The 19,633-nt window shown below is 47.9% G+C and overlaps 1 protein-coding gene across 4 annotated transcripts in view; it reads right to left on the reverse strand.

Annotated features, from left to right (window-relative positions):
* Nucleotides 1–1,895: 1,895 nt before the first annotated feature.
* Nucleotides 1,896–19,633, reverse strand: part of SH3PXD2B (SH3 and PX domains 2B) — a 118,458-nt gene continuing 100,720 nt past the window's right edge. For 2 of the 4 annotated variants that reach the window (XM_043520093.1, XM_038413444.2), the window contains 9 exons: nt 17,825–17,959; nt 16,024–16,128; nt 15,106–15,189; nt 13,423–13,540; nt 11,244–11,470; nt 10,407–10,456; nt 9,618–9,743; nt 5,232–7,375; nt 1,896–5,013 (listed from right to left, as the gene is read on the reverse strand). In XM_043520093.1, the coding sequence (XP_043376028.1) occupies nt 5,843–7,375; nt 9,618–9,743; nt 10,407–10,456; nt 11,244–11,470; nt 13,423–13,540; nt 15,106–15,189; nt 16,024–16,128; nt 17,825–17,959 (2,378 nt within the window). In that variant the 3' untranslated portion in view covers nt 1,896–5,013; nt 5,232–5,842. The remainder of the gene's footprint in view (nt 5,014–5,231; nt 7,376–9,617; nt 9,744–10,406; nt 10,457–11,243; nt 11,471–13,422; nt 13,541–15,105; nt 15,190–16,023; nt 16,129–17,824; nt 17,960–19,633) is intronic. The other 2 variants (XM_043520095.1, XM_043520094.1) reach the window with 1 other exon arrangement.

Raw genomic sequence — 19,633 nt, forward strand, 5'->3', positions numbered from 1 at the left:
TTGTAGCTCTATCACAATGCAATTCGTGGGCCAGCATAACAAAACACAGCTGAATACAAAGAGGGACTGGTGCTCCTCTTCATCTCCCACAGCGCATGCGGCCTTGTATAAACACTTGATGGACAGATTAGAACGATAACACACGGGCTTGCATTTGGGATGGGGGATTGATTTCTTTTAGGCACAAACAGCCTGGGCAAGACCCATTTTCTTGGCTGGACATTATTTACGGTATACACATCCAACCCTCACCAACTTCCCCAGCTGCGTGTGGAGGTTCAGCAGCTGGGCCAATAAAATGGGGAACAACGAGCAACAAAGCACCACAGGATTATTGTTTGGAAGAGGTAGGAGAAATGACAGCTAATGTCAAATGTGCTAATGAACCTGGGCCTCCATGTGGATCGTTGGATTCAAGGCACCTATTTCTTACAGGGCTAAAATGAACAGAAAAGAGCTCAGGGCATCTAAAAGCAGATCACACTGCCCCATGAAGGTCTCTCCCTGAATAAAAACACTCAGCCTTTGTCTGAACCTTTTCATAGAGTGCCCCTGTGTAATTTCCATTATAAATACTCAAGGCTGGCTCTGAGAGCCACGCTCCCTTAGGTGAACTTGTTATGGGACAAACAAGCATACACCATCTCACCCCATACTATGCTATCTATACAGCATCATATTAAGCTTTATATGAAGCAATAAAAAATTCAAACTTACTGCTCCTCCCTAGTGTTTGATGCTCCTTCTCTTTACCTTTCCATATCTGTGTATCTTTTCCTCTGTTGTTACTAACTGCAGTAGAGGCCTCAATGGACAGAGAGCTGCTCTTTCCTACACTGTCACAATCCTCCAGTGCTTACTGTACACGATGAGCTCTGATCACTAGGAGACAGGCCAATTGGGGATTTCATCCATCCCTGCTGGAGGCCAACCCAGAACAGGGCCAAGAATTTGCCTGTCTGTTGTATGCACCTGTTGTCTCTTGTCTGATACTTTGATGGTACGCTCTTTGAGGCAGGTGCTGTGTTTTTGTTTTCTTTGTACAGCGAACAGCACAATGGGTTCTTGGTCCATGACTATAATGGACTAATGCATCATTTTCTAGCTTACATCTCACTCTTTCCATAGTGCTCCCCCAGAAAACCAACTAATTTAAAAAGTTTCACTTTGCATCTAAACTCCATTTCACTCTCATTCTCTGTCTCAGGATGTTGACTGCTGGACTTATCATGGAGCATAGATACCACCACTGGCTATTAGTAGATGGCCAGGGATGCTGCCCCATGCTCCAGGTGTCCCTAAACATCTGACTGCCAGAAGCTGGGACTGTACAACAGAGGATGGATCATGCAATAATTGCCTTATTCTGTTCATTCCCTCTGAAGCATCTGGCACTGGCCACTGCTGGAAGACAGCATACTGGGTAGATGGACCATTGGTCTGACCCAGTATGGCCATTCTTACAGTCTGTTCAGCAGAGATGATCAGTGGCTCTTTGGATGGGCTTGACAGTCATTATAAAAAGATCTTCCTGGGAGGTCTTTGAAGAGCAGCTCCTCTGTTCCCAGCTAAGTAGTACAGACTGAAATGTGGCTCACCAGCTTTGTGAGACACACAGAGGGGCAAAGAAAGTGATAAATGAAGAAGCTGCACTGACACTGTATAAAAATCTTGATGGAGGAGAGAAATCCCTTTAGCTCCGCAATGAGAACAGGCAGCAAACAGAAGGGCCTGGTACCACGTGGATTTTCTGTCATGCTCTAAAGTGGATGCAACATACTTTCCAAAATAACACTGCATTGCAACCCTTTAGCCCAGCACCACAGAGACTCAGCTTCCATGTCAGCCAGCTCCTTAGCAGCACAAACACACACCAACCACAGACATGGTCACAATTCTGCTTGAAACCAGTCAAGCAATTTTTTTTTATTTAAAAAACAAAGCAAAACAATCCCCCCTCCCCCCCACCAAACAACCCTAACGGTGAAAGTATAGATATGGCATTTACATAGGCCATATCTACCTTCCTCAGGCACCCCCGCCCACCCACAGTAATGTAGAGATTTATACGCGTTTACATAGTATAAGGAGACAAACAAACAGTCTTCCATAGTTTGCAGTTGAGGCCTTCAGCCTGCCTGCGATACACTGAGCTGAAGAGCCGCAAAGCCAGGTTTGTTATACAGAAAATACGGTATTGTTCACCCACACAGCAAATGCTAATTGCTGAGCTGCATGGTGAGGGGTTTCCATGAAAGGCAGGTACTTTGTAACAATGGGGGAGTTTAATGCTAAGGTACCAGGGAATCATATTTAAAATGAAACTCTGCCCTTCTGTAGTGCCTTCTGGTTTAGGTTCTCAGAGTGCTTTGCAAGCATTAGCTAACTGAACCTCCCAATCCCCCAGCAAGGTAGGTCAGTAGAATTATCCCCATTTTACAGACAGGTAAACAAGGCACAGAGGTGACATGCCCTGCCTGTGGTGACAGAGCTTCAGTAGCAGAGACAGGGAGAGAACCAGAAGGTTGTCCCCCCTGCTCTGAGCATTGAACCAAACTGCGTCTGAGGAGTTTTGTTGTAGATCCCAGATAAAAAGGAGGGTGTTATGTAGTAAAGTTCTCAGCCTCTTCCACACTGGGATCCTCTTTGCCAGCCTGAGATCCTTTCTGATTTCATATATAGCAAGGGCAGGGCAGTGGGAAAGACTAGGAAGAGGCAGGGGCATTAGATGATTATTTGTGTTCTCTAAGCCAGCTAGTTTATAGGGCTTCTGGTCCTTTGAAGTGTTACCACCACTTATACAGCGGGTAACGGTAACTAATCCATAGCTACATGACGCCTGTGCAGTAACTACAGACCAATCCTGTAATAATCACTGTAGTTGGCTCAATGTATTAGAGTCCTACGGCATGAAGCATTCGTTAACACTCACAGTCTCAGCATTTAGTGTGGGGGAAAATAGCCCTAATTTGGCACGAAAGCAACAGAAATGACATTGTCTCACTGAAGTGGAACAAAGATCAATCTAAGAGTGACAGAGAGAGATGAAATACCATAGGGAAAGCAAGCACAGTTTCTATATTTGCTGGTTCAAGTACAAACCCACCTGCACCCTGTAGGTACATATTCAGCATGGCTAAGCCATGCCACTGCCCATGATACCACGGCCACACTGCTGTCTGTACTTGTGCTAGCTCTTATCAAGCATGTGTACGTGAACCGATAGCATAGAAGCAGCCCAAAACTAGTGAAAGAGAAGGAATATAATTCTGTCTAGTACCTTCACAACTCAAAGAATACATGAACAAAGTTTTACTGCTGCCCAGCCCACTCTTAACCCATAATCAGCCATGTCCATATTTACACAAAGGAGGAGTTTTAACTAAGCTAAGGGATGCAATGCAGCAATGTTGTAGGGTTAAATTGCTACCTGATTCTGCTGGGGGCATATAACCATATCACAAATACTACATGAGTCACCTTGCATTGGTGGATCCTACTATAAAGTACGTACCAAGGGTCACCAAAAACAATGAGATTATTAGTTACCACATGACCCACAATCTGCAATCTTATAAAGCTCTAGATAAAGGGAAAAAAGAGAAGGGGGGATGGAGGGAGAAAAAGAGAAATAGACAGGTACAGTACAGTCCTCATTAGGTTTGTGCTCTATAAACTAATTATGATAATCCTATGTATACCTTTGTGATAAAGACTTGGTGAACAGAAATGGAGTTAATCGAATAGTTGTCCAGGGGATGGAACTGTGTGCATGGGGACGGGACTGCGTGCATGGGGACAAAATACCCTGATGTAACTTGTCATGCTGCATCAATAAGGTTGCCAGTATCTGATTTTGTTGGACTTTGCTTTAGATGGAATTCTACACAGATTCCACACAATGGAAACTGTATCTGTGGAGTCACCTCTGCAGTGCTTACTGCTACAGTTAGCATGTGGCAGGTGGGAAGGAGTTCTGACATGGCAAGTAGTAATCCTCAAGAGTGAGGTTTAAAACTCTTCTAGGATAGAGAAGGCACTGCGCTGAATCCACAGCCAGTTGAGTACAAAAGGAAAGAAAGGGATGTGAGGGAGTGACAGCCAATCAGATGAAACCTACTTTCCTCCTGGAATCAGCAACACTGCAAGCAAGTGAGGTTAGGCCAAGCAGGCAGGAGGGTGAACATGCTGAAACGTACTTTATTTTAAGTGAAACCTCCAACACACTGACATATGCACAGACATGGGGGACACAGTGAAAGTATCTCAAGAACAGCTTGAAAGATAGATGAAGAAACAGGCAGATAAGCCATTTCAGAGAGAGTTTAACAAGCCCAGCATGGTTAGGGGATGAGATCTCTTTAAATGGGAAGCAAGGTATCAACAAAAGGCACTATATTCTCCCACTCCAAAGGAGAGCAAAACAAGGGAGAGCCAAGCCTAAGAGAAACAGAAACACCTGAGTACCAGAAAAGTCACACATGCTCCCCATCCTTTTTCATCTCCAGGGACCAAGCTGACACTCTGGATTGTACTACATGATACCAGCACCCATTACAGTAAACCACCTTCTAGCTGCTGTCTGCCAGTCCTGGGGCACCATGGGAACATGGGTCAAGGGAACCATTTCCCTGGGCACTCCAGTATGAAATGCAGAGTTGCAGTCTGTGCTGGGAAGAGGGGTGCAAGCATTCTCCCAGCACCCTTCTCTCCCAGGATCATTCGACTTCTCTTTGCGAAGCCCGCTGTGAAACATGCTGCATAGTTCTCTCCAGCCACTGAAATGAAATGTGACATAGCTTGCCTGAATCACCATCAGGCACAAGTCAGAGCAGGGCCCTGGCAGAGCACAGAGAACCCTCTATTTCATTAGTATATCTTTAAAAAAACCCTAAATTATATTTAAATTAACACCCATCATTGTAGAGGAAACAACAAGCGGTAAAAGGACTGTGTTTGATGGTACAAGCAAGCAAGGCACAAATTTAACTAGACTGCAACACATGGCCATGACTGGTTTCAGAGTAGCAGCCGTGTTAGTCTGTATTCGCAAAAAGAAAAGGAGTACTTGTGGCACCTTAGAGACTAACAAATTTATTAGAGCATAAGCTTTCGTGAGGTACAGCTCACTGCATCCGATGAAGTGAGCTGTAGCTCATGAAAGCTTATGCTCTAATAAATTTGTTAGTCTCTAAGGTGCCACAAGTACTCCTTTTCTTTATGGCCATGACTGAGCATGTCAATGCACACACAGCTATATGGACCTGATTTTGCAGTACTGTTGCTCCTTGTCCTCATAGTTTCCTATGGTTCCTATGTATGGCTGGACTTGGCAATACAGTATCAGACATTTAACAGTGACCCTGAGCCACCAGGAAAAGAAACCCCTTTTGTTATTCCAGTTTCCATTTGGTGAGTGGGGCTAGCTTCATTTCTTTACCTGGATCGTGGCTGAATTTCCTCTTGTTCCCTGTAGTCTCGTCAAAAAGCCTAGTGGGCACCAATAATTTTCCTAGGGTGGGGAGGGAACTGCCTTTGCCAACATACACCAACAAGCTTGTTGAGAAACAACTTCACATGTCCATCTACAGGGACTGGGTTGCCATAGATGGACAGAGAAAAGTATTTCCTATGAAGGGGGGAGCAGACAGAGCAGGAATGAAGGCCTAGCTGCGTTATGTCAAGCTGCTTCTTGAATTCTGCCTCAGAAATGGCACAAATTGGAATGTACAGTATCCCACATATTTTTTAAGCCAGCATTATGGAAAACTATAAATTAATAAGCTAATTAAATACTCAGGTGAAAGAACAGGAACCTTCAACTGTGTAAACTGAGAGCAGACTATGGCTTCTTCCTTAGATAATTGGAGGGAATCCAGCCCTCCCAACAAGGTCCCCCTGTTAGGACCTTGCAAAACCACCAGCCGCTGCTGTTCTTCTCACGAACTTCAAATAAGGTCCCTTCTTTAAAGCTGCTGGTCTCTTCATCTCCTTCAAAATCTGCCACAGCCACATAGAGGGCTTCTTTGGAGATGTCTGGATTGGTGAAGGGGGCAGCTGTCCTCTCCCTGGCTTCCGCTCTCTCCACCTGCTTGGGCGTTACCTTTGGGCCTAAGCTGCTTTTCCCTTTGGCTTCATCTTGGCACACAGCAGGCAGAAATGGTTTGGCCTTTGGTGGAACCAGCATGGGCCGGCCAGGCACCGAGGCAGCTCTGATTTCAGGCACTTCCCTCTGTGGGGCTTTCAGCTCTGAAGTGGGGCCAGAGGAGGAGGATACCACTTTCTTTGGAGGAGGAGGTCTCCTGGGTGGCACCACTGGCCGCTGAAGCGGTGGCTCTCTGGGAGTCGGAAAGCTGTTCTTGGGCTCACTGTCAGCCATCTTTGGCAGGCTGAAGGGAGCTCTGGGTGGAGCCTCCTTTGGGATCTGGCTGTCCTGTTTGGTTGGGGGTCTGTTCTCCATGCTCGGTCGCTCCTGAGGCCTGCCAGAAACCTCTGCTGGGAGCACACTGTTATTGAAGAAATTTTCAGTAGGCATGGGGTCCTGCTCAGAGGGTTTCTCCTGGGACTTCGCAGGTCTGAGCTTGCTTCTCAGATTGCCAATGTCCAGTTTATCATCTGCCTGAGGTGGGTCTGTCCTGGGGGCTGCAGTTGGTTTCGGCCTGACCTGAGGTTTTGATTTCAAGAAGGGATTCTGGGTCATTGGCTCAGACTTGTCTTCTGGGGGCTCAGCTTTTGGCTTGGCTGGCTTGACAGTGGGTCGGAGGTTTGGCTTCTTCACTTCTTTGGCTGACACCTTGTGCCCGCACTCCAGGCCCATTTCGTTTTTCAGCTGGAACAGTTTGCCCTTTTCCGTTTTCAGCTCTGGCTTCCTGCTGTCTCTCGGGGCGACTGTCTGCTTTGGAGGGATCATTGGCAAAATCATGCCTGGGGGCTTGGGTGGAGGTCTCTGCCTCTCCGTTAACTCACCTTCGGATTTAATGATCGACTCCTTCCTGGGTGGGAGGCTGGGCTTCTCCTCTGTATCCGGATCAGAGATCTCCTCATACCCAGCGGCTACATCGCTGCTCTCCAAGGGGGCACTCTTGAGAGCATCCTTCCCTTTCCAGTCTTTGGCCCATTTCATTCCACAGTCTATACCATTAGGTGGAGCTTCAGGCAGAGGCCTGGATGGCCCAATGGCTTCTTCGTTGGTGTTGATCTCTGCAGTTGCCTCGCCAAGCTGGAGCTGGGCCATCTCATTAGGCAACGGTGCTAGAAAGTTAGGTCTAGAAGCATTACTAGTTTTCTTGTATTTATCAATAAAGGTAGCTGGGGCCCAGCCTTCCTTCTCCTCAATCTGAATGTACCACCAGCCACTCAGGTTCTTCTCGATCACCTGGAAGAAGAAACATGACATCACATCTTAGAAATACATAACCAGGCCTCTCTGCACAACAGCTGCCTATGAAACAAAGGGCAAAAAAAGTGCAGCCTAGAAATGCAGACTCACACCTCTGAAAAGTTGGACCATGAGCACATAAGATGCAATGGGCCAACAAATAATAAAGATAATAATATCACCTCTCGTCTATAGCGCTTTTCATCCAGAGATCTCAAAGCACTTTATAAGAGAGAGAATTATCCTCATTTTACAGGTGGGGAAAAAGAGGCACAGAAAGGTGAAGTGACTTGGCCCAAGCTCATCCAGCAGGACAGCGGCAGAGCCAGGAACAAATCTCAGGTTTCCCCAAGTCCCAGTCCAGTGATCCAGGTACTAGACAACACTGTTGTCACCTCCACAAGCCCAGTATCAAAACTTGATATAGTCACAGGGGAAGCGAATTTGATGGGTTTAAAGTTTTTACTACTGCCACATCAGAAGACTCTGCACATTGGACATGACTGGCACTGCAAGAGCAGGGGGAGTTTCATTAGAAGAGGTGAGGATAGAATTGCAAAGGTTGCCCTGGGTCAGGACTGGGATGCACTGGCAGAGCTGTTTGTTATTTCAGTCCTGGGTCCCTCTCACTACAGAGGATGCTTCAGGCCAGGAGAGAGGTGGATTGGCAGAGCAGTGGGGCGGGAATAGCAGAAGGGCTGCAGGTCAAGACAGAGGCATGCTGGTATATGTGCATGGGGGAGAAGCTGTCTCAGTGCCTGTACCCTGCCTGGCCCTAGCTGATTCTGGCCCACGTTTTTAAACCCACATGCCCATTTGGAAATACTGGCTTCTCTACATTCTCCATTTTCATGAGCATCTGATGATGTGGGTTCTAGCCCACGAAAGCTTATGCCCAAATAAATTTGTTAGTCTCTAAGGTGCCACAAGGACTCCTCGTTGTTTTTACCAAATTTAGAGTATTTTTCAAAATTAAAAACATCTCAGGCACACCAGCACATGAGGGAGGTTCTGCTGGGTTCAGAGTCACACTTCAGCTCTCTCTGACCCTAAACAGGAGACAAGGACAGTCTGAGATTTTTCAAGACTTCAGAGGGGAAAAAAAATCAACACACATAATGCAACTGGCCACTGGGTGACACTGCTGAGCCATCCAGCCAAGGCAGTTACCACACGCAGCTCACTGAAATCCCCAGCCACTGAAGGCATGGTAAGTTAGATTGTCCTGGATCTACACTAGAAAAGGTTTGCCAGTGTAGCTATACCAGCAAACTGTCCAAGTGGAGACACAGCTTTTATACTGGCAAGAGAGTCCTTTTGCCGGAATAGCCTATACCAGGATTCTTTTGCCAGTATAACAGCGTCTATGCTAGGGCTTCTACCAGCAAAGCTACGCCAGCGGGAGGGCATGTGATTTTTTCACACTCCTAACAGACACAGATATGCTGGCAAAACTTTTAAGTGTACACCAGACCTGTGACTAGGTGAATGAAAGCCCCACCTCTGGAAGGAAGAGGAACCTATCACTATTAGTCAAGAGGCTTCCAATTGCCACTGGTGCAGGCGCACAAGCACCCTGGCACTGGGCTGCACACGAGTCCAATAGGGCATTTGAGGGTCAAAATGCTATGAGCATGTGGAGGATCCTTTCCATGTACTGGAGGCTAATTTTGCCTGGCACGGAATCAACCCTCCAAGCACACAGATGGGGCTACCACCAGGATTCAGCCTCTCCCCGGGGCAGCTAATAGTGCCTCTATGACTGGCAATGGACTCCACATCTGGAAACCCACCCCAGGGCTAATGGGATATGGGAGTGGTGCGACATACAACCCGCCAGGACTGGAATAGACCATTAAAGCATAAGAACAGCCATACTGGGACAGACCAAAGGTCCATCTCGCCCAGTATCCTGTCTTCCGACAGTGGCCAATGCCAGGTGCCCCAGAGGGAATGGACAGAACAAGCGATCATCAAGATCATCAAGATCATCCATCCCGTCGTCCATCCCCAGCTTCTAACAAACAGAGGCTAGGGACACCATCCCTGCCCTTCCTGGCTAATAGCTATTGATGGACCTATCCTCCATGAATTTTTCTAGTTCTTTTTTGAACCTCACCCATGAAAAATCTCAATGGGGGTTGATGAGAGGGTGATCCCAGACTCACTCCCGGTGAACTGAATGGGTGACTCGGAGGAGAAGTGAGAGGGAGGGAGAGAAGATGGCATGTAGTCTCACCTCCACTTTCATTCCTGCCTGGAAGCTGATGCCGTCGGGGATGGTGGTCTGGAAGTCAGCAATGGTGTAATATTCTTCTTCCACTTGGGGAGGGACGGGAGGTTTAGGCAGGTTCAAACCACGTGGCTATTGCAATAAAAAACAATCATTCAGCTCATCTCTCAGAAGATGCATTCGAACACTTGCATGGATGGCTCTCAGTGGCGAACTAGCCAGACAGAAGCACGCTGCCAGACAGCATCACTGGGTAACCCACTTGGCACACAGAGCACCCTCATAGAAATAGCTACTTACCCTTTCTTCAGGCTGGACACAAAATCGTCCAGTTTGCTTTCAATGGTACATCCGACCCAGTTACTAGTCCTGTAGGCTTGCCAGCCCCAGGGAAAGGGGACGGGTTTGCAATCTAAATGTGGCAAGTCTGTAACCCGTGGGATGAACAATTTTATTCAATCCAACCATCCCCTTGACTTGAAAAACAAAGCTACTAAGTTTTGCTTAGAGAATAAATACAACCAGATGAAGTTTATGACTGCAGGAAGGCCCAGCCCCTGCATTAGATCCATCTGCACGCAACAGAGCCGTTGCACATGGAGAGACTCCAAGCAGGGAACATGAAGGAACCAGAGCTCCCTTCTGAGAGAATTCTCCCATCTCTTCTGCCCCAGAAGCTTCATTCTCCTGGATCCAGAGCCAAGGGAGATACAAATGTCTCTGGCAGAGGGACTTTTCCCCTGGGGAGGCGGCAGCGATGGCCAGTGGGACAGCTGGGTCCAGGAGGACACTTACTATAGTGAGATCGCGGCGAGGAGGGGGCCTCTGCCTCATCTTTGGCGACTCTGTGGAGAAACAATTCCAGATTCCATTGAGGTTCGAGGCGCAGCATCGACACGTTCCCAAAAGGACAGATTTCAGAGGAGAGCAGCAACAAACCCCACATCCAAACTTTATGCCCTTCCCTCCCCACAGAGTGCAGCTAGGCTGCCCCTCCGCTCCTCATTTCTCCTAAAGCAAACTGAGTCAGACAGAGCCTTATCTGTTCAGGAACTACAGGGACCTAGAGCCTTTCCAGCAGACCCAGCCCTTTGTAGAGATGCCAGGGGAGCCCAGCCAGAAGCGAAAGCCACAGTGCACAGGTGGGCATGCATGGGAGGAGGAAGCTGGGTGGCATATTAGTACACTTGTCTTACCGATGTAGAAACCTGCATTTAAACCCGGTTCCAGTGATTAACCTTACAGGGACGATCCAGAAGCACCCACCCACTCACAGCTACCAAGGGGGGATGAGATGTGCCTCATTCATGAGAAGGAGAAAGGGAAGACTTGGTGGAGGGGGAGCAGAACCCATGTTGGCTTCTGCCCCATTAGAGAGATCTAAAGATCTCAGGTAACTACACAAAACGATCCTCACTGGCTCCCAGGCCAGACTCCCTGATCTCCACTAAGAGCCTCGTTCTTAACACAGTCATGTCCAGACGTAGTGAAAAACCGCCCAGTGCCCAGGAGCCCTCGGAAGGGCAGCTGGCTTCTTCCCCTGCGTCTGGCTGCACTGTTCAGCAACACAGCCACACTGGAGGAGCTGCACCAAACACCCCAACCTTTAGAATCTCCTCACTGCCCACTTACTGCGTCGAATGTCAGCCTGCGGTAACGGTCGACCATCAAACCTCCCCTCTCTTTGGTTGTTGGGCCCGTCCTTCTCTCGGCCTGTTGAGTTCTGCTGCCGTGGAACGCCATCCAGATCCAGGGCACATGAGTGGGTGGATGAGCCAGATCCCAATTTCTGTGTAAACATCTCTCCAGTTCCTTTCTTCAGATAGGATGCCGGGGCCCAGCCCTCTTGACCCTGATACCTGTAACAACAGGATCCTTCCTTCAGCCTCATCAGCTGGGGCTCGTGCCAGCACCAACCTCTCTTACTTCAGCACCTCCCTACACCTCAGAGTTCTGTCTGCTCCAGTAGCACAACTATATTTGGGCGAGGGAGTGGTGCACCCGGGGATCAGTGTTGAGTCACAGAGACATACAGTGCTAGCTGGCAGATCCTGTAGGTGCTGACCAAGACCTGTCCACACAGGCCTCTGTGTGAAACGAGCTGGTTTGGTTTCAGTCCATGTTTCCAGGGGCCAGGGGTCCACATCACAGAAAGCTCCACCCCTGACTGGCTCCCCTTTGCAGGCAGACTCAGCATAGGGATCTGGGACTAAGTAGGCAGTGAAATCTCCTCTCCTCTCTCCCCTTCAGGAATTGCTCAGATCCGGAGTGAGGTAAAGTGGCAGGGCAGCGTCGGGGGAAATTGAACAGCCGCTGCTGCCCATTAGGTACCTGCTCTTTGATTTAAAACACAGGCATTCAGTGTGCAGGGCTGTCCGTCTGGCTCCTTTCCCTGCATTAAATTCACACAAAGTCTGGTGAAGAACCCAACCCCCTCGCTCTGATTGAAAAAGCACATCCATCCACAGAGCGCCTCCGCCATGCCCAAGGATCTCACGCCAAGCTCAGGAGACCTCTCCGCGCTGGCGGGGGGTGAAGTCATAGGGCTCAGATGGCACCAGATGCTGAGCTTGTAATTGTCTTGGGCTTTTCCCAGCAGCTTTTCCCAGTTTAAGAAATCAACGTGCATTCTTTCGGCCTGGCTGCTGCCAACTCCACAGGTTCAGTGCAAGGTTAACAAAGCCAAGGCGTCTCCCACCCAACTCTGCACGTGCCCTTTGCTAGCCTGCAAACACCCGCCCAGCCTCCAAGACTAAATGAGCTTTAGCCCTGGATGCTCAGGGATTTTTGGCCTGTGAAACAGGCTGAGGACAGCAGGTCTGGCCTGGATAACAACGTTTCAAGAAAAGCCTCGTAATACAGTCGGAGGATCTAGCCTGCATAGATGGCCCTCATACAGGATATATGTACAGTCACCAGCACGTGGGCATTTCCATGCATGCAGTAAGATTAAGGGGCTGATATAGGTCTCCCCTATGCTGTTGAGGTATTACCGTGGTGTCATTGCTTCCTCCAACTCAATGAAAACACAGCTCACCCTTGCACCAAGATGGGACTGATCTGTGTTTTAACCATGTGCCTGAGCTGTGCTAGGGCATGACCTTACCAGGGCTGTAGTGGTTTGGGAATGAAGTAAGACCAGGGTTCAGTCCTATCTGCACTGCAACAGCAAACCACGTTGACTGGGGTCATATAAATCTTGGACAGATACATTAGACAGAGAAAGTCAAGCGAGAAGACAGAGCTGTGTCAGAGACCATCACATACCAAAGTCCTCTGACACACACAATAGCTTCTACAGTGTAGAAGTGCCCTTAACCACCACCCTTTTCCCTTTCCAAAAAAACCAGACAGAACAAGGCTGCCACATTGGCATCTCTTCCTGCTTGCTCTACTGTTAGTACCTTTGGCATTTTAGCAGTAGTAATAATACTGTGCATTTACCTGACACTTCTCTGAAGTGCTCTGAGCTCTAGGGATGAAAGATGGGCAAGGATCATGATCTTGGCACCCATTTTACAGCTTGGATAACCAAAACCCCAGACCACACAGTGAGTCAGTGGCAGGGCTGGAAACAGAACCCAGAGGCAACAACTCCCAGTCTTGCTCTCCATCTAGTGGCCCGTGCTGTTTCCCTAATACATTGAGCTAGAGGATACCACCCCCTAGGATTTTGGGGGAAGCCCCCCTCAGACACACACCTTAAAAAGATTGTTCAGATTATTCCTCCCACACACTCAAGGGCCCCTCCACCCACCTTTGTATAAACATCACCTGCATCTTGTGAGAATAGCAAGAGGGAGGAAGGTACCTGATTTTCCACCAGCCCTCAAGGTTTTTCTGGATCACCTCTACCACAGCCCCTTTGTCTAGGTTCATTTCATCCTCATCTCTTGCGGTATATGGGTAAATGACCGTGTACTTCTCCTCTGTTAAGTACAAACACAGTGTCATAAATGGCTTATTTTAGGAAAACCAAAATTCATTAGAATAGGAGCCACACTAAGTGTGCACGCACACACACTTATTTGGAACAGACTTGTTGGTAAAATACATTTCCAAATGCCAATGGATTTGCTTTGAAATGTACAAGCGCACACCAGTTCACCAACACACGGCAGGGCCATAGAGTCCCAATCTGCATTCCACATGGGAGGACAGACCTGGCCCAGGCAAGGTTGGCTTAGCACTCTGAACAGTTCCCATTTTCCTTCAGAGTTGTGTCCTCTGTTATTTTTAAAGCCTCAAGGATTCACCCCACCCCTCGCTGCCTTGAATCCCTATATTACAACCACTATTCTTCTTGACCAGCAGAATTGGACATGATCCCTTTCAGAAACCCAGCTCTCTTGCCACTCCTTTAGCCCACAGCTAACCTGGAGATTGTGCTTCAGGGTGACCTTTGCTTTAATCTAAATTTTCCCACCTCTCTATTCACCCAGTCACTGGACCACCCTGGTGCGCCATGATGCTGTGTTAGCCATAGTTCAGAAAGGGGGCACCGTGGAACAATAATTAAAAAGCACATATAGAAATAACTTCTCATGCAGAGATCTCAAATCCCTCTACAAAGGTAGGTCTGTACTAACACACCCTTTTAAAGAGGAGGAACTTGAGCACAGAGTGGGGAAGTGACTTTGCCAAGGTCACACAATGAGTGAGATGTAGAGCTGGGAACAGATTCCTAGTCTGGTGCCCTATCTCCTGGACTGAGTGACTGTGAGAAGGGATATGAAGGTCTTATTTCTAATGGGGAAGGAGATGCAAGGACAAAACACCCTGTTAGCAACGCTCACTTTGCAAACAAGATGCTGTTAGATCAACCAGCTGTTCCTTATTTTCTTATCTCCCTCACCCTGTCCCTGCTTTTGAGGGGCAAACCCATGCAGGGCTTGCACTTAGCTGGTACTGGAATAGGATGCAGACCACCTGGGAAAAAACTCAAAACTCAGAGATGCTGCAGCGTCATGTTTCTCCACCCTACAGTTTTCCCGCCTCTGCATCCCTGGAACAGAACTGCCCACTGGAAGGCTGGAAGCTCATTTTCCATATGACTCTCCACCCGCTTTGCATGCTGAGTCAAAGCTAAGAAATGTCCTGCCAATCCAGGAGCTCTGAGCTCAGCCCTCACCTTCTAACCCCTCGCTGAAGTGCTAAAATCCAGGTTCACAGCCCAGTGTACAAGCTCTGCACACATATGATATCAGGGAGCAGAAACTCCAGCCTTCAGGCCCAGAATAGATAGGCCTTTACCCAGTGAGCTAAAGGAGTAGCCAGCAGAGGGAATGATTATTGATGTGAGCAGGTTTGACAATACAGCCAGCAGGAGGCAGCAATGCACACAGGCACCTGTGGAATGCAGAGGGGCTGACACCAGCAGAGTTCACCACATGCAAGGCATACAAATACCACAGGCTGCAGCGCATGCAGACAGACAAAGGCAAGGCTCCAAGCACAGAACAAAGGCAGCGGAAAAAGTCTCTATAGCATCCACCTTGACCCCATCCACTGGTGTACAAGTCCCCAAGAGTCCGACGGCGGCCAACATGCCTGGGCAGAGACCAGTATCTCCAAGAGACTGGGAGGAGCACGTCAGGGAAGCGGGAGAGGGACAAAAGAGGACGTAAGGAGGTAGCACCAGACTTATAGTCTCGCCCATAGGGAGAAGACAGGGATGACACCATGGAGCTGTCAGATTGTACTCATCTGGGTTTCAGGTCACTGGTCCTCCCCACGCGATCCCCTCCCCAGGCTGTGGGGTAAATCTAACTATGGATCTAAATTAAGCCCAGACTTCTTGGAGATCCAGTTCCTAGAGAGGCCAGGATGTGTTGTATGGGAGCATGAGGCATATCTGAGTTATCTTAAATAAAGCTTGTACTCTTGTTATTCCAACAGCATGTGCCACTGTATTCTCCTTTCTCCTACCTGCCCCACCCAACTCTCTAATAAGGGGAAGGCCATAGCTCATGTGAAAAAAGAGAGGCAAGCCCCCCCGCCACCCAGGACCGGCTGTTCTTACTAATAGCAAGTGACCAACTACACAGATACGGGGATCCAAATTAGGGCTTGTGGCTCCCCCAAGATTGCAAGACTGGGTGTTTTGGGGAGGTGATACACACAGCCCCTTTTGCGGCAGAGGGGGAAGGGCAGGCCACTCATTCAAACCCATCAGCATCCAACTTCTCTGCCAGTGGCACTAGAACAGCTGGCTGCAGTTCTCATCTTGACTCCTGGTGGGAAGATAGGGAGATTAAGGCCATGCCTTGTTAAATGACCCGATCCAATGTCACTTGTGGGTTTGTTGCCCTGGGCTCCATCGTGCTAAATGGAAAAGGTCTAAGCAGCCCAGGAAGTCCCATGCATACTGGGATAGAGTGGTGGATCAGCTCTTCTCAAACTGGTTTCTTACCTTCTTCGGGCTGCATTGAGAATTCATCCTGGACACCATCCTGGGCTTCCAGGCATGTAGCCGGGACCCAGCCTTGCTCATCAGATGTGCTCACAAACCACCAGCCTGAAAACAAGCAGCAGACCATTTAGCTGGGAGCATCCTTTTGAACATGCTCCCACAACCACCAGCTGACAACTGTTCTCTCCAACCAGTCAGGAGTCCACTCAACCATGCTCCTTGCCTGGTCTGTATGCAATAGGCTGGAAAGTGGGTCTACACCTGGGTGAACCCACAGCAACAGGGCAAACGGCTGCACGAGCAGCATGAACCACTTTACAGGAATTTACAGTTTGAAGGGAAAGTGGTCAGGCTTTAAAAGACCACAGTCCCTCCCATGTGTCACTAACAGCAGCAAAGATTCTTAAAATGAAACGGATTTTAACATCTAATTTATTTTTCTTCTTTATACTGTTTGTTTTCTTTCTGAACTTCCCTCAGCTTAATATCCAAGCCCAGTCTAATTAGCAGAGATGAATAAATTTGGCTGCAAATAAAAAAAAAATACTCCACTGGCTCCCACCACTTGTGCATTCATGAAAACAGCCAATTTTAAAGACTATCTATGGAAAGCAAATTCAGAACTCAAACATGAGTATTCTCATTGGAAACCTAACTAACCAGAGGTCACAAACAGGACCATGACCTTGTCCAATCAAAATGAATCAACCCCACTCTATTATCAAACACACAAGCCATTTGTTGAGGGAATAATCTAAAGACCAAACATTATTTGAAAAAACAAATCTGTGAAGGACAGGAAAATTTGAAGGAAAAAATCAACAGTTGCTCATATACAATCTGCTAACAGAAAAGTAGGGCTGAAATCTAGTGTGTGTGTGTGTATATGTGTGTTATACATACATGTACATATTTGACTCTGATAATTAGTTTAACTTTTGCTGCAATGTCATCTTTCTGGTTCTCAAAAATTAGGAGCTAATACAATTAATCTTCTTGTGTTTGGGTTTCCAGAATGTTAAAATTCAAAGCAAAAGCTATTTTCAGATTTCTTTGTTAAAACCATGAAGTAATTTCTATTACATCTGTAAGCTAATTCTCTTTTCAAACAAATTCCCAAAACTGGGCCTAAACTACTCACACAGTCCCTTCCAAGTAATTAAGGATGTGCTTCACTTGAAGCATGTGGGTTGTTCTGTTAACTTCAGAGGGGCTCCCCCTGTGCTGAAGTGCTTTGCTGCACTGGCGTTTCATTCTCCATTCCACCCCCGTCCTTTTCAGCAGAGGTCACCAACAAGGGAGCCGACTCTGGGGGTGATTTTTGTCATGTGGACACACGGGCCAAGATATTTGGAAACAGGAGCCTAAAGTTAGGTTCTTAAATCTACAGTTAGGCTCCTAAATAAGTAGCTCAAATCTCAGATGTGCTGAGCACCCACAAGTCCAACAGAGGTCAACTGAATCTGCTGGGTGCTCAGCACTGTGGATAATCTGGCCCATAATTTAGGGGCCTATATCTTGACCATGTCCACTAAGAACAGTCATTTCACACAGGCCCCCGACACCTTCAGATGCAACACTAGCCGTCACTGCTGACGTGGGCAAGCTGAGAGGACAGCTTTAGGAGACCCCTTGGAGGTGTCCAGGAGCCAGTTGGCTCAAGTTATTTTTATTTCCATGATGACACTCTAGGACTATCACCCACAGTGTTGGGGACCTGCTCTGTGAGGGATGAGGTGGATTCAAAACCATTTTTTTAAGGCCACGTGCCTGGGTCCACAGACACTTGGGCTCTCCTTACCTGATTCATTCTTCTCAATGATATCCACCACCTGACCCACGCACAAGCTGATCTCAGAGCTCTCCTGCTTCTGGTAATCTGCCACCACCACATACTGCTCCAAGACCATGGGATCTACTGATGCCAAGTCACCGCCTACATGTGGGGAACAAAACACAATCTGTGCACCCAGTCACCATGGCTCATGAAGCACATATCACCAACCTGCTCCATGGTTACTGCTGGCCTGCAAGAAGCTACAGGAGCAGGGCATCATTTGGACCCCAGCGTGAGAAAGGTGAATCAAACAGTCAGAGCGAAGAAGAGGAGAAAATGAGTGGCCAGGTGAGATCAGTGCAGCCAGGTGAGGCCTCTTAACCTGCTCCCCACCTCCTGCCTGCACTCCAGAGGTGCACAAGCATTCCCATCACCATAGATGCAAACAGCTGCCCGGTCTCCTCTGGTATTGATGTAATTGCACGAAAAAACAAGGGAGGCTTTAACTAGTGCATGGATTTGTGATGGACAGGAGAACTGGTTCCAAAGAACTGAGAATCACCCTGAACCTCAACCCAAACTTTTTGGAAGTTGGGCAAAGCTTAAGAGAACAAAGTAACTTAAAAATCTGGTTATTTTCTCACTGCTGCTGCCCATCCTGGTTCCAGGCAGAAATGCCGAAATGTCCCAAGAGAGGCTGTTCTGATCGGGGGGTCCCATCTAGTTCTGCACACTTACAGGCCACGATTTTCAAAAGTGACTAGTGATTCTGGGGGGGTCAAGTTGAAACAACCCTCAAAAGGCTGAATTTTCAGAAAGTGCTGAGCATCTGCCCTCTGAAAATCAGGCCCCTTTGAAGTGCCTCAGGGTTGGTTACCCAAACTCACAACTCACTTTTAAAAGTCTTAACCTAGGGGTTTGGACATGGCAGCCTCACGAGTATTCACAGGACAAAACAGTCCTTCCTTCCAAAGTCCTCCCCTTCCTTTGCCTTACTGCCTAACCCTATGTATTTCAGAGACTGCCTCTTGTCTCTCCCCGTTAAAATCCCTCCACAGATTCAGTCTCCTGGTTTGCTTTTCACCACTAGCCCCCACTGCCAAGTCCTGCCCTCTGCCTGCAGTATATTCTTATTTAAAATACACATAAATAACCAAAGACAATGTAAGGAAAGCAACTCACTGACAGAGAAAAGAAAGGGGAAAAGTATTCCCCCTCCTCTATGTCTCACTCTTCCCATTCCCACCCAACTCCTTTCCCATTGCTCTCCTTTGTGATGTCATGCGTGAGTAGCGTTCTCATTTAGGGCGTGATCTGTGCACATAACTGCCAAAGGACTCACTCATCGAAGGCTTACAGGATCGATCCTTTACATCAGAAACTTCATGGGCAGGGAGGGACTCTGTTGTCTTGTATGTTTGTAAAACACCATACACTTCTGTGTTTCAAATGAAAAATCAACCTGAGGCTTAGTGCCTTTCAACTCTCCATGCTGGACAGGGAAAACACAGCCAAATGTGATCGGTATGTGTAGAGAGCGTAAGGCCTGCAGGAGAGTTTGCACTATGCCCTACTAATGCCCTGAACATTGTTAACCAGTATAACTTGCACTCTGCGGCAGGGTCTCTGCTGCTGTCCTTCATGGCCTTTGGCCAAAGTAAAATATGTGGAGTTATTTCCTGTGGTAACTACATCTGGCACTACAGGAGCTCTGAGCTTGCACTTCTGGAGGATGAAGCTTAAGCAAACAGGGATTTTTAAAAACCCCAAGAATTCAGCTGGCCTTGCAGTTTAACAGTGCCTGCTTGCTCATGTTCCAAAGCATCTTCCTGC

Source organism: Dermochelys coriacea, chromosome 8 (genome assembly GCF_009764565.3).
Source record: "Dermochelys coriacea isolate rDerCor1 chromosome 8, rDerCor1.pri.v4, whole genome shotgun sequence".
NCBI lineage: Eukaryota > Metazoa > Chordata > Testudines > Dermochelyidae > Dermochelys > Dermochelys coriacea.